General features: G+C 38.1%; 1 protein-coding gene and 1 long non-coding RNA gene across 5 annotated transcripts; one reads left to right on the top strand and one right to left on the bottom strand.

Moving 5' to 3' along the window:
• Nucleotides 1-4,220: 4,220 nt before the first annotated feature.
• Nucleotides 4,221-5,549, bottom strand: LOC117217429 (uncharacterized). 3 transcript variants are annotated; one of them, XR_013034559.1, is made up of 3 exons: nucleotides 5,000-5,549; nucleotides 4,837-4,933; nucleotides 4,221-4,750 (listed from the first exon to the last, which is right to left on the bottom strand). It is a non-coding gene; the product is annotated as an uncharacterized LOC117217429 (long non-coding RNA). The 3 variants fall into 3 exon arrangements; XR_013034557.1 differs by having other exon boundaries at nucleotides 5,093-5,549; XR_013034558.1 differs by having other exon boundaries at nucleotides 4,221-4,933; nucleotides 5,000-5,057; nucleotides 5,132-5,549.
• A 201-nt stretch (nucleotides 5,550-5,750) lies between these two features.
• Nucleotides 5,751-13,581, top strand: LOC117217426 (serine/threonine-protein kinase SIK2). 2 transcript variants are annotated; one of them, XR_013034556.1, is made up of 10 exons: nucleotides 5,751-6,012; nucleotides 7,122-7,318; nucleotides 7,419-7,565; nucleotides 7,640-7,960; nucleotides 8,039-8,162; nucleotides 8,231-8,439; nucleotides 8,532-8,677; nucleotides 9,231-9,775; nucleotides 9,850-10,262; nucleotides 11,151-13,581. XR_013034556.1 is itself a non-coding variant. In XM_076525580.1 (9 exons), the coding sequence occupies exons 2-9, from the start codon at nucleotides 7,193-7,195 to the stop codon at nucleotides 10,140-10,142; spliced, it is 1,911 nt and encodes a 636-aa protein (XP_076381695.1). In that variant the 5' UTR covers nucleotides 5,751-6,012; nucleotides 7,122-7,192; the 3' UTR covers nucleotides 10,143-10,647. The 2 variants fall into 2 exon arrangements, 1 of the variants encoding a protein (XP_076381695.1); XM_076525580.1 differs by lacking the exon at nucleotides 11,151-13,581 and having other exon boundaries at nucleotides 9,850-10,647.
• Nucleotides 13,582-13,592: the final 11 nt, after the last annotated feature.

Below are 13,592 nucleotides of genomic sequence, written 5' to 3'. Positions count from 1 at the left end.
TTTATAGTCCTTTCTGTGTAGATAATATTAATCTTGTGACAACGCACATTTAAAAAAAAAAAGATAATTCATACACAGCCTGACGATGACTTCGTTCATTTAATCGTCAACATTTTCTTGTTCGATTGTGCGCGACCGCGCGGCCAGTTTTTCTTATTTATGTACTTACTGTCAAGTGCAATGATCATTTTAATCATACCATCTGGTCAGAGTTGTGTTACAGAAGTCTGTTATGAAATTATGCAACGAACAAAGAACGAATCATGCGACGAACGACGCAATTGGAATTACAATACGAAATTATACATATCTCTAGTCGAGAGTGAACGATCAGTCATCTTTTTTGCACAGTTTTATTTCATCGTATCTCTATCTGAAAAACAGTAAGTGCTTTCCTATTCCCTCTATGCTTCTTGTGAATAACAGTGAAGAGAACCGGATGTAAGATTTAAAAGATTACGAGACGAAAGCTCTTTCAGAATTTACAACAAAAGCATAATATCGAACGACGCGGACAGGAAACGAAAAACGTTCTGATTTTAGTTGGCGCGCCCGTCGTAAGAATAAAATCATGCTCGCGACGATTAATCATGCGCAGGAATCGCGTAACATGCTAATCCTTCGCATGACGAGCGTGTTCCCGAAGATTTTTCTCGCCTCTCTGATTAGGAACGTAACTGCATCCCATTAATTCACGGCCGATGCGCTTAAATTATAAAAAACGGAATAACGTTCGAAAATGTGTAACGGTGCAACACGAGCTGGTTGCTGACGCGCGTGTAACTTTATAGCGTAACGCCATTACCTATTACATCCCATCCCTCCTGTGTGTGGGAAGTCTCTCGTGTAACCTTTAGCCAGCACGTGGCAAATACGTTCTATCGAACGTACTCCGGAATACAGTAAATTCTCCCCGATTGTCCCGCAGCTTGCAAACAAATATGGACAATTTGGGAAGAGTAGTCACGATTATTCGAGTCTCGCGGCTCTTCTTCGTAGTTGCCGATTGTCAACGACTGTAAAAACGAGGCGCGATCACCCCTTCCAAATTGTCCATTTCTGTTTACACGCTGAAAGACAATTGGGAAGAATTTACTGCATTCTACGTTCCGTGACACCTGCATTTTGAAGTTTCGAAAGCTCGCGATTTGTTGCGATCAACACGTCTGCGAAATCGAACAGCCTGATTACACCATTCGTAAATACGTGAAACACGATAACGTAAACCGAGGTAGTTCTCCGATCAGGATTGCGACGGAACGGTTCGCGTTGTAAGTTTTCATTCAGTTTGAACTCTCGATTCTTTAATAAAATTGCGCCATAGTTTCGCTATTGATTCCCGCTCTCTGCACACGACCGCGCGCTGTTACGTATCTTTCTATATTTTCATTTCTCTAATCGCGGTCGCTTTATTTAAATTTCACCGCTTACGTATACATTAAGCCTCTATGTAATCCACGCATTGGCCTCGTCGGTATTTCTTGCGGCAACAAACACGTACAGAAAGAGCACGACCAACTTCTGGTATATTTAATTTCGCGCGGTCGAACGTTTCCGTCGATAATGCAATTTCAAAAAACGCAAACAACAAAATCGCGGACGTCGTGTAAAATAATCGCGACACGAATCTACAATCCATCATGCTCGGCAAGGTACGTATAAGTTACCATATGCCTACAGTCGCTAGGAAAAGTGTGCGAGCATTTTACAAAGGAACCATTATTTGTAAATCATTATCAAACGCGATTACTAAGGATCATTGTAATAATTTAGGAAGAAATAGAGCATAATTGGTGGTCAAGATAAATATAGATATGAAATAAAGCGAAATATTTTATAATGTGTATCATATGTATACATTCAGATTAAGCGTAGAAAGAAAGGACAAAAATTCCTATGCAGCCACTGCACCATACAAATGATACAGAGAATTTTTGATGTTGCATAGAGATCAAACAGTTTAATTATTAATTTATTCCAATCAATCAAAGTTAAGTTATCCCGTCTGCAAGAAAGGCTGTCTTCGTAGTGCGAAGATTTTCGCGAGCGACTGTACGCATAACTTGTACACACATATTTACCGTACACATGACATTGCATCGCGAAATAAATTGTACACTCTGTTTCCGTGTTCCGATATCTCGCATATGTAACGCCGAGGAAGCCACGTGACCGATGAACATAGACAACGAGGTTTCTTTTCTTTATTGAAGCATTCGAAGCTTTGCTCGATGTTTGTTTAGATTAGAACAGCTTACGGTATACTTATTGATTGAATACTTAGATCAACCTATAGGCATATATTACAATCTTCGAAGAAGTTGCATCAACGTTTACATAAATATGTCATTTTGCAATTAGCACTTCATCGTTGGGATACAATTGTAGCTTGATTTTTGATGAACTATTAATACTTTCAGGATGAAAGCCGTGTGTTCTGAACATTTTTTGATTAACATTTCAGTTACAGGAAGCCCACTAATGATTGTGCTGAAAGAAGCTTAACAATTTGCCCTTAAACTAATTTAAAATTTACATTAAAAATTTTAAATTAACTGAAATATAAATGTTAGACAATTTTATACGGCCGAAAATGGCTACTGAATGATACATTTGAAAAACCCTTGATTATCTATGCCGAATCTTTAAGCGCTATTAACCGTAATTTCTTGTAAAAATCCGAAAAATATTTATTGACATTCGAGATACAATTTCTATTGTAGAGTAGTTACTGTGACCTGACCAATTGCTGTACCTTTGGTATATTTTCGAGCATAATTGATTTGATATTTATCGAATAGGTCATATTCAATTTTTGTATTCAAAAATAAACAAAATAAAAGAATAACAGAAATTTAATATGTCTTATTCGACAAATATAGAATCGATTGTGCCCGAAAAGAAACCAAAAGCACAACAATGATTCCACTACCCTAACATCCGCCAAAAATGGATTGAAATTAACAATTACCAACGAAGGCTCTTGACCTCTTAACACAAATTAAAAAATTCGAGTGGAGTAATTTTAGGTAATTTGGCAGTTCCGTCCGTTAAGTAACAGCTGTTGGAAAGCGCGTGTTAATTATCCCTCCCATCCATCCGCGCGTTTTATCAATACCGATAACGAGCACCTATAGGCTAAGCGTTGACCTACGATAAGAAATTCGGCTGGTTAGTTTTTATTCCGTGAAACCATAGAAAGCGGCGAACCTCTGACGTGATTTACGGATCGGGTAGTTAAAAAGCGCTTACTGGCCGCGGGAGCGCGGATTTGACGTCAATTCCTCAAAAAAGAAAGAAAAAGGTTACCAGTATTTATCGGAATCGGTTATCCACGGATCGTCGATGACGGTACACACGATCGTCAAACCGCTGACGTTGCGGGCAAATCGCGTTCTTATCGATACCCGCGCGTGTGAATACGAAAAAGAAAAAAAAAGGAAAAGGGAAAAACACCAGCGTATATTGTATAATTTCTCTGGATCGTCTATCGGTTCTACTTACGCGTTAGAGTCGCGAACGGTTCGATCGTCATAGAACGCGAAATAGATCGCGCGGCGATGAGTGGCTCGTGATCGCGCATGAAATCTTATCAAAACTGTGCTGGTAGGCGAGCGCGGGGGCGAAGGAAGGGGGAGGTCCGGTGTCTCCGAGCCAAGCAACGGTGCATCACCTCCGTCACGTAACCGTATTCCATTTTCTCCCGGTCGCAATTTACAGGGGCATCTCGTTAAAACGATGCACAGTGTTTCGCGTGTGCACAGCCGTTTTCCCAGCATAGATCGCGACCTCGTGTTCGAACGAAATTTTTTTCCTTATTTTCGTGTTACTATTAATTAGATAGTGATGCAAGCTTCTATTTCCACAGGCACTTCTATATGCGGCCGAATGACCAAACGGTTTCTTTCGTTCGACAAAAGTGCATACGTAAATGTCTAACGTTCGTTTCGGTTGACGCCGAACCTATTCGAGCACTTGACGTGACTGACGCACACGTTGCTTTATCGTAATTTTAAAGTAAAAAATGTAGGACCGGTCATTTTGTACGACGCGGTCGGTTTAGCGTCAGTGTTAACGCTTGCTTGGTCCTTTACGAATTTGCATCGCGTCTGTCGCAAATGTATTCACGTTAATTATGTATTACATGGATTCGTAGAACAAGGAAAGAATATGTGGCAAGAATATGTGTGTCTTACTACTTCTACACACACGTCTGCTGATTCATTCTATTTATGATTTATTTTCTGAGACACTAGAATAATTGTCTTTTTATTACATGTGTGCTCTCAACTCCTTCCTAATACGTATAGCGTTCTTGAGCATACCGTATCTCTTCATGACGCGCTCTCGAGGCGTCTTAAGATAATTTTCTGATTGGGGCTACGGCTTTCGAGATAATATCTATTCCACGGATTAAAAGCTCCAGCATATTATACTGAACATAGGGCTTGCTTTGTTTAATAATATATGAGATCCTGTTATATTAATTTTGGACCGGTTGAGATAATTTCTAAAATATTATTTCAATCTATATTAATTAATAAGTAATATCTCTTTACTGCTAAATCCACTTTTTAACAAATATTTTTCTCCTTTTGGATAAAGGACGGCGTTGCCCCTTGTGTAAGCAACCGGATTACCACATATTCACATATGTACTACCACTGATATCCGACTCTTTCAATAATTTATTACATTCCAAAAATATATCGAAACTACTCCATATCTCCAAATATCAATTCCCTGAACCCTACAACACCGTTTACTTATCACAGAACAAATTTTTGTACGAAAAAGAACCCTAAATACTAAACCTTCGAGTTTATGCAAACCTACGGTTGCCTGTCCAAGGGACAAAGATCGATATATCCAAAACTCGCATGCGAAAAACATGGCGGCACACATATATCGATAAGTCCAAATGAAAACCAACCTACAACATAAACGATAAACGAACTTAATTAAACGACTCGAAATTACTCACTAACAAGAAACCTACCGGTAAACGTCTAAACTAGTTCTAACATCTCAACAAAATTCAAGTCGATTGGTCCAATCTGAAACAAGTTATATTTCGCGTGAGAACACTCACATTTGCTCTTCGTTGTAGGTAGTAATTTACATCCCATACTCGACATTTTCCGCTGCAAGATTCTTCAGACCTTGCACGTGGAATATTTGATTTTTGTTCATTGAACGAAACACTGCGGTAGCTTGGAATTTGGAATAGTGTCAGCGTGTGTTAACGGTCGTGGCTGCGAGTATGCGAGCCGGTCGTGGCATCGTCGAGGGGAATAGGAATCGACGTAACGAAAAGAAGAAGCAGTAGAGAGCGAGAACGAGAGCGAGAGCGAGAGAGGGAGAGAGAGAGAAAGAGAGAGACAGAGAGAACGTCGCTGGTAGTCTTTCGGTGTACGGGTCCGACCACGTGGTGACACACTGGCTATTTGCCTTGCAATTACACCCAGAAAACAATTAACGATGAGACGATAGTAGCGCATACATTGACGTCAATTCTCGAAGATAACGTGGTGCGCGCGCGCGCTCCCGCTCGCGTCCGACGCTCTAGTGACGCGGTGGTGGTTGTGCGATATCGACGGCTCGTTCGTAAGAGTGGGGGAGAAAGAACGACACGAAGGGATGGTGGTGGTAGTGGTGATGTTCGCTAAGAATGGCTGAGACCTGGACGAGGTGTGGGGTTGGGGCGAGAGGGGATGGGACGGGGCCGGCGACTCTGGCGTAGGCAGGGGGGTAGCAACATGGCTGTCGGTCAGTCGGTATCGAACCGTCGCGTTACGTGAAGCTCTTACGACTCGTGCGGTAGGAACGCCGCCGCTCCGGGACGAGATTTGGAATCTCGTGAACGTGAAGGACGACTTCTCACCGATGGCACGGGCTCCCCGAAATTACGCACCCGTCGAGGTCGGTAGCGTCAACGCGTCTCCTTCGGTTTAGAAACGGTTCTACCGGTCCGGAACGTGCAGCGCCCGGTAATTCGGGCCAGGATCGAACGTAAGTAACCGAGGAACTTGTCAAACAACGTTACCCGTGCGCTTCACTGCTCGCTTCCGTATACGATGGATTGTTCCAAGGACGATGCTACACCATTCTCCTCGGTCCTTGTCATTGTTTCCTACCTGGCTCTCCTTCCCTCTTCATGGTCTCTCCTTTTATCGTTTTATCGAAGACTATCGACGGGTATCGATCCTGGACCCGTCGATGAGCAAGAGGTCGTTGTCGATCCGTGACGTCAGTCGAGAATACCTATTGTACTTGTTGCAGGAAGCTTTTACACTTTTGCGAAGAAGCTTCTTTCTCTTTCTCTCGCGAGGGTTTCCCTGCGAGGCACTTTTGCCCCCGGAACAATGATGTCGGTTTTTCCGTACGCGGATGATCGCGTACTCCCTCGCGAGGAATGCGCTCGAATTTCGACGTGTATCAATTTTTGAACCGACCCGACCGCGAATTGAAGCGTTTCGGATGATAAACAATATACACGACCTGTTTTATTAGTGGCAACGATTGGAGCGAGACGTCGGCTTGTTTCAATCGTCGCGACGATTATCAAACGTCGCGTCGGCTCGTTTCGAGCAATTTCTTTCTTGTAGAGACCCATCAGTTATTTCAAATGTTAAGCGTAATAATTGAAAGTAGCTGACGTCAAAGGGAACTGTGATGTCAGTGGTCCATGACAAGTCGGAAAATAATGACATTTTCTTTGATCATTCTTTGAAACTAGTAATCGTTTATAAGTAAGTTGTATAGATGAATTTTGATGGTCTTGTGTGTAACAGAAATGCAGTACAGAAAATTGGTAAAATTTATTTTGCAATTTTAAATTTCTTTGCAACGAAACACGACTTGGAACTATATGAAATTGTGTTGTACTTAAAATATGCAAGCTGCAAATTTTACATGGGTCTGCTTGTAATTAACAAATTGTCAGATAGCTGACTCGATATGTATATGCATGTGTGACTCATTATGCTATATGTTATACAATAAGACACAACAGTAGTTGGTATAAATTATTCAAAGAATGATAACACAGTTTAAACCTGCAAGCTAATTTCGCTTAATAGGCATTTCAAATTGTGTTTCTTTCTTTATGTTAATTATAGGCACTTGTAAGCTACAATAAGAAGGAAACAATCATTCAGAGGCTGGTGAGAGGACAATTTTTACCAAAAACATGGATTCTGGAGTGGGACAAAACAAGAACCAAATTCGTGTCGGATTTTATGACATTGAAGGCACCATTGGCAAAGGGAACTTTGCTGTGGTAAAATTAGCAAGACATCGTATCACTAAGACAGAGGTAAATTTAATTATTGGTATATTCTTATTATACATACTATCAAAGATATATTTTATCTGGCAATTGAATCAAATTAATTAAATACCGTGTCTCTTTTCAGGTAGCTATTAAGATAATTGATAAATCACAATTGGATTTCATCAATCTTGAAAAAGTTTATAGGGAAGTAAGTATAATGAAGCAACTGGAACACCCGCATATTGTCAAATTATATCAAGTTATGGAAACAAAAAATATGATATATATGGTAAGACTGTGTAGAAATCATTTTAAATATATTTTTAGAATTAAAAGCGAAGTATAACAGCATGCCTTCCTTAGGTATGCGAATATGCGAGCAAAGGCGAAATATTTGACTATATTGCACGATATGGACGAATGGGAGAACCCAGGGCTCGTGCAACATTTGCTCAAATACTCTCTGCGGTTGAATACTGCCACGAGACGGGTGTAGCGCATCGTGATCTCAAAGCTGAAAATTTACTCTTAGATGCTCAGATGAACGTAAAAATCGCTGATTTTGGATTTAGTAATAAATTCTTACCTGGTCAAGGATTAAGCACATGGTGTGGTAGCCCCCCTTACGCAGCACCTGAAATTTTTCGAGGGAAATATTATACTGGTCCTGAAATTGATTTGTGGGTAAGCACTTTTATATATGTATGTAACACATGATACCCAATGCAAATACTCTAACAGACTATTTCTTTGTAATTGCAGAGTTTAGGTGTAGTACTGTATGTATTAGTATGTGGAGCACTGCCCTTTGATGGTTCTACCCTTCAGTCATTGAGAGACCGTGTCCTGAGTGGAAGATTTAGAATTCCATACTTTATGAGCACAGGTACTTTCTTCCTCTAACATTTACAGATGTTTTGATTTTGGAAAATTCATGTTGCTTTCTTATTACAGATTGTGAAAGTCTAATTCGCAAAATGTTGGTTTTGGAACCATTAAAACGATACACCATTCCACAAATAAAGAGACATCGCTGGATGGCAGGGTCTGCAGACACTATTTGTTCAATGATCATAACAAGACCATCATCCATCCAAGAACCAAATGAGCAAATACTGCGACTTATGCATAGCTTAGGCATAAATATTACACAGACCAGAGAGGTATTTTCTGTTTCTACAAGCTGTATCAACTTAATACTATATTTATACAGGAAGTAATTTATTTTATAGTAATACCTTTTATCTTTCAACAGTCTTTAAGGAATAGCAGCTATGATCATCATACTGCCATTTATTTCTTGCTACTAGAGAGGCTGAAGCAACATCGTATTAGTAGCTCGACAAACAATAGTTGCTGGCCTAGTGTAGCAAGAACAAAAGAGGACAAATTTAAATCAAGGTAAGTTTCTACTAATAAATACATGTTTCGATTGCATTGTATCGTTTACTACCTTTTAATGGAATGAATGTGACGTAACTTTGTTGTATGACTTCCAATCCTGCCAGTCAGAAATAGTTTCGAAAAAAAGAAAGAATTCTATTTTAATCGTACAATTTCTGTTTCCAGCGATAGCTTAGTGGGACGTTGATCTTTAGCGTCGGTGACGCATTTTTGGAGATTTTATCGGGACAGGTCGGATTGGAAACGCTTCGGTGTCGCTTTAGTTTTGGTAAATCCCCATTTTATTTTATTGCTTTCTGTTTATTTTTTTACTGCTTTCTGTTTTTAATTTACAACTGCTTTTCGTTCACATTAATATTTTCTACCTGTCTCATTGTACATAAAATCGATATTGAATTCACAGTTTTGAACATTCCTTAAAGTTTAGTATGTTTAATACATGAAGCAACATAAGAGTATCATAAACGGATATTTACCATTTGTGCGCTAAACCGTTGCAATACATGCATTGTTCGATATATATAACATGTGCTACATTTTCGTTGTCTAGAACAAGGGAAGATGCGACTCAAGGAGGCAAAAGGTTTAGTTCGACTAGTTCTTCGACCGACGAAGCATGCTGTAGCGCAGTAGGTGACCTGGAAGAAGGTCCGAGTGGCGATGAACTGAGAGAAGCTCAGATTAAGCTCGAAGAACATAGACTAGGCCTAGATCATGATATCAGTCAACGAATTGACAGTCAGATAGTCAATCGACGATTAAGTGATTATCAACACCATTTTGATACCCCACTTATGGATCCTATTGATCCTCCTAGTCGAACAACATTGTTCATTGCCAGTGGTAGTGGTAGTTCGTCGTCCGAACTTTTTGAATCCAGGTTTGATTCCGGTTTCCCGCAAGATTACTCCGGGGCAAACTCGTTCACAAGCAGTTTGCCGTCCTGCACGCCCCCGCCAACTTTGAGTCCATCACCGATAACTGGCAGAATATCCAGAGTATCTCAAGGTCGCAGAGCCTCTGACGGTGGACCCAGACTGCTGTTCTGTCAACAAGGTGGCGGTGACAGACCGACCAAGCAGAGAAGTATTCAAGGTATACAAACTTTTTATTATACTAATTATGTATTTTTATAAAAGAACCAATATAATTTTAATCTACATTCGTAGATTCTGGCAAGGCCAGGGGTCATTTAGACCTTACACATTTAATACCACCATCTACTCCACCTGAGAAACAACAACAACAATCCCAACTTCGCGGTGACTACGTTGATCAACTGCAATTTCTAGTACAGCGGCAAATGTTGGAACAAAAACGGTATCTCTATCATAGACATAGAGGCGGAGAAAATCCAGAACCAATAACTGCGATGTTAGGCGTCCCAAGCAGGCGTGCTGATCATGTACCGAGACAAGATAGTTATAAACTAGCTCAGAGAACACAAATCTTACCACCTTGACATGTTGACAGAGACTTTGATAGAGAAAGAAAACGGGACGAGGAAAGATGGAAAAGCCTGCCGTCCCGACTAGCAGCAGATTGTCAGTTAGCAGAAAGGACATTGCTGTGGAGTCAACAGGTAATTCTATAAATAGAAGTTTAAAAAAAAACCGTTTGGGTTGAGCCGACTAATAAAAAAAAAGAGAACGTTATCGGGCCGAAATAAAAAAGAACAGAAAATAACTCGTTGGTATCTGCTCAACGATCGTATGACGTCATTGCTTTTTTGGAGCAAATTCAAATCGTGACAGAATTGTGTACTTATACTCAAACTCAAACACGGAGTATTATATTACAGTTCCTTTTATAGTGTCAACATTCTTGTGAGCGTGTATCATGTTCACAATAATGATTCGATGTAAATATTATTAGCATTGTTTATGACATTAGTGACTAGATGTTACTTGTGATACGATAGCACAATTATTTGTGTTAGATGCAAATAAATAATTATTTTTCTTTAATTTGGCAGTTTATTGTTCACTCTGATTTGTCTTACTTCGTGCATGTAATTAATCCCCGACCAAACATTTACTGTACAGTTAACAAAAACGAAAGGAGAAACATGTTCATCCATCAGAAACAAATTCGATCACGACTCATCTTCATTACAAAATTAAAAAAATGAGATTACGTTTTGATAACTGTGCAATATTAATTTATATAGATATGTTTGCCTGTTAAATACACTATTCAGACAATAACACATGATTTCTGCACCGATACACCAACGCTATACAGAGAATGATAGTCGGCTATATTTTAGCACAATTGCGATGAAGGACTCTTCTTGAACAATACAACGTTAAACAACACCTAAACATGAAGCTTGAGAAATGCATATCGTAGTACCTTTCCTTATTTGGCTTCCTAGATTTTATTTTCCTTTTTTTGAGATAACTTGACAAAGATATTGAGCACAAAAATTATACAAAATGTAAATAATCTAAAGAAGAAAATATATCAGGTGGGTCTCAGTGGAGGAGCATCATACTTGCCACCTGGCAGTGTAGGTGGCTTTTTATGGGCCACCGGAAGCAACCCTCATTCAACCATCTTCGAAAACGTTGGGGATCCAATGGAATGAACATCTACCCTGTTGTACTTTTAGCATTGAATTGGAGATTTTGAGTCTGAAAGACTAGATTCTACATACCAGATACAATAAGCAGTATTGCCTTCCTAGTCTTTCCATATCAGTATCCTTTATTTACATAATTACATATACCATCATATCTATTTTCTAAGTGTCTGAGAATGACTTTGTATAAATTTCTTTGTAGAACCATTTCCTCCATTTAACTCTAGCTTTCATACACAAAATCTTTGATTAGATGAAAGGTATATGTTACTACATGCCAAAGATTTGCTGTTCTCGAATAATCCTTTTAATTTACAACTTTCTGCTTCGATCATCAAATTTTATCGCCTATATTTATATACGTAAACATGGATTTCATTCATAAAACAATTACATACATACCATATAGATGTACCAAAAAAAGACATTAAAAAAGAAAAAGAAATCTTCGTCATGTAGCAGCATACATACCTACGTATCGACTGGCTGATTTTTATCAGTCAAATATCCAATTATATCATAGACTGATAATTAATAAAAAAAAACACCAACCAAGTTTATATTCATGAGCGAGTGGCATATGTCTTGCTTTACAATGACTATGTTTAATTGGAACTGACTATGTGTATAGTCATACATATTTTAATGACAATTAACAAAGAGTGCTTTTGATGTGCTTCCCGAATACATTTCAACAAATTATTCTACGATTGTGGTATTGCTAATATATTTATTACAATACTTCTATTATTTTCAAGGTATCCTGGTTTACAAAAATCCAAAAATAAAACTCTTCAATTGATTCATTATTTTTTTTGCAACTTCCATTTAATAAGCTGTTTGTTACAGAAAAAATTTAGAATACCGTTACCGAATAAAAGCAAGTATCAGTGCTCAAACAAAGATCAAGTAATTAGAGATACTTTATAGCATAAGGAATAAAAGTGCAATAATCTTTCCTTCACAGGAATGACTGAAACAAGTTTTATTTGGAATCAAATGCAAGAATTATGCCACTTCAGCTTTTTTATGCAATTAATTGAGGGGTGGAATTAACTGAATTACGTTGAAAATTTGTGTTATACATTTCCATTGACGATTATTCCAATAATGTTGTACAAAATTTAGCTGTTTTATCATTCCACTCTTCATTATGATGGTTATAGTGAGTTAGGAAATAATAAAAACAATAATAAATAGCGATAAATAGTAGCTGCTGTTGAAAAAAAAGATAATAAAGTGCTGCATTCTGTAAAGATGTTTAAATAAAACTGTTGTATACATGATCTTTAATGAAAATAATGATTGTTTACATATTGAATTATACATTTTGTATGCGTTCTGATTTTCTACAAAGAATGCAAGTCGCATTCATAGTTACTGGGTACTATTACCGTGCATAAATGTAGTACAAAGTTATCATTTCACTTGAAACGTAATAAACAAGCAGTTCTGCTACACGAGCTTTTTGCATGGTTGAAAATTGAGAAGGAAGAGGAATGAATCGGTGACATAACTAAAAAAAACTATTTGTACATTTTGATACGAATACAGCACTTTCCAAAGCAAATATATATATTAGATTCTAGTAGTCTAATCAGTAGGAAGCAATACCGGCCGCGCACAACTGACAACGACTTTAATATTCAAATTTTCCGCCATTTTTTACCCAACAAAAAAAACAATCAAACTTCGCTCAAAGTCTTTTGATAAGTAAAAAAAACGATAGCTGTTAAGTTAGCATAATCAGACCGGGATTCTTGTTCTGGCATATAATTCTCAAAAGACCCTCCCACAAATATGCGAACAAAAACTCAGGAATTGAAAATCGGTTTTGGCACCGTTCAGCATTTATGTCTTTATTAAAATAATACTTTCACATTGCATAAAACAAATATCATTTGTAAAATGTACGACATTTGATTGATTAGCGCGTAAATTTATTTCATAATTAACTCTAAGAACTTTATTTTACTACTAGAAACAATTTATTGAAAACAACTATCTTTGACAGCGACATATTACTATTGTTTTGCAATATGTTGTCCGACCACACAAACAAGTGCTTTATGGACTTGTTCAAGTGCATTAGAAATGGGCAATATAAAATGAACAAAAAATAGAAAAAACGTTGCTAACCAAAATGTCCGTTTTTACATTTACAATGAATCATTTGTTTTACTGTTTCCTTGCTGTCATGTATGATAGTAAATAATTACTATTTATCAACTGCAAAACTGTCAGCAAGTGTATACATTGCGTGTATGAAGATACTAAATAAAACCATATGCAGACTGCAAAATGAAATGCTACTCTACATCTATGGTA

Source organism: Megalopta genalis, chromosome 12 (genome assembly GCF_051020955.1).
Source record: "Megalopta genalis isolate 19385.01 chromosome 12, iyMegGena1_principal, whole genome shotgun sequence".
NCBI classification, from domain to species: Eukaryota; Metazoa; Arthropoda; class Insecta; order Hymenoptera; family Halictidae; genus Megalopta; species Megalopta genalis.
The sequence above is the reverse complement of the archived record's forward strand: the minus strand, read 5'-3'. Positions and strand labels throughout refer to the sequence as shown.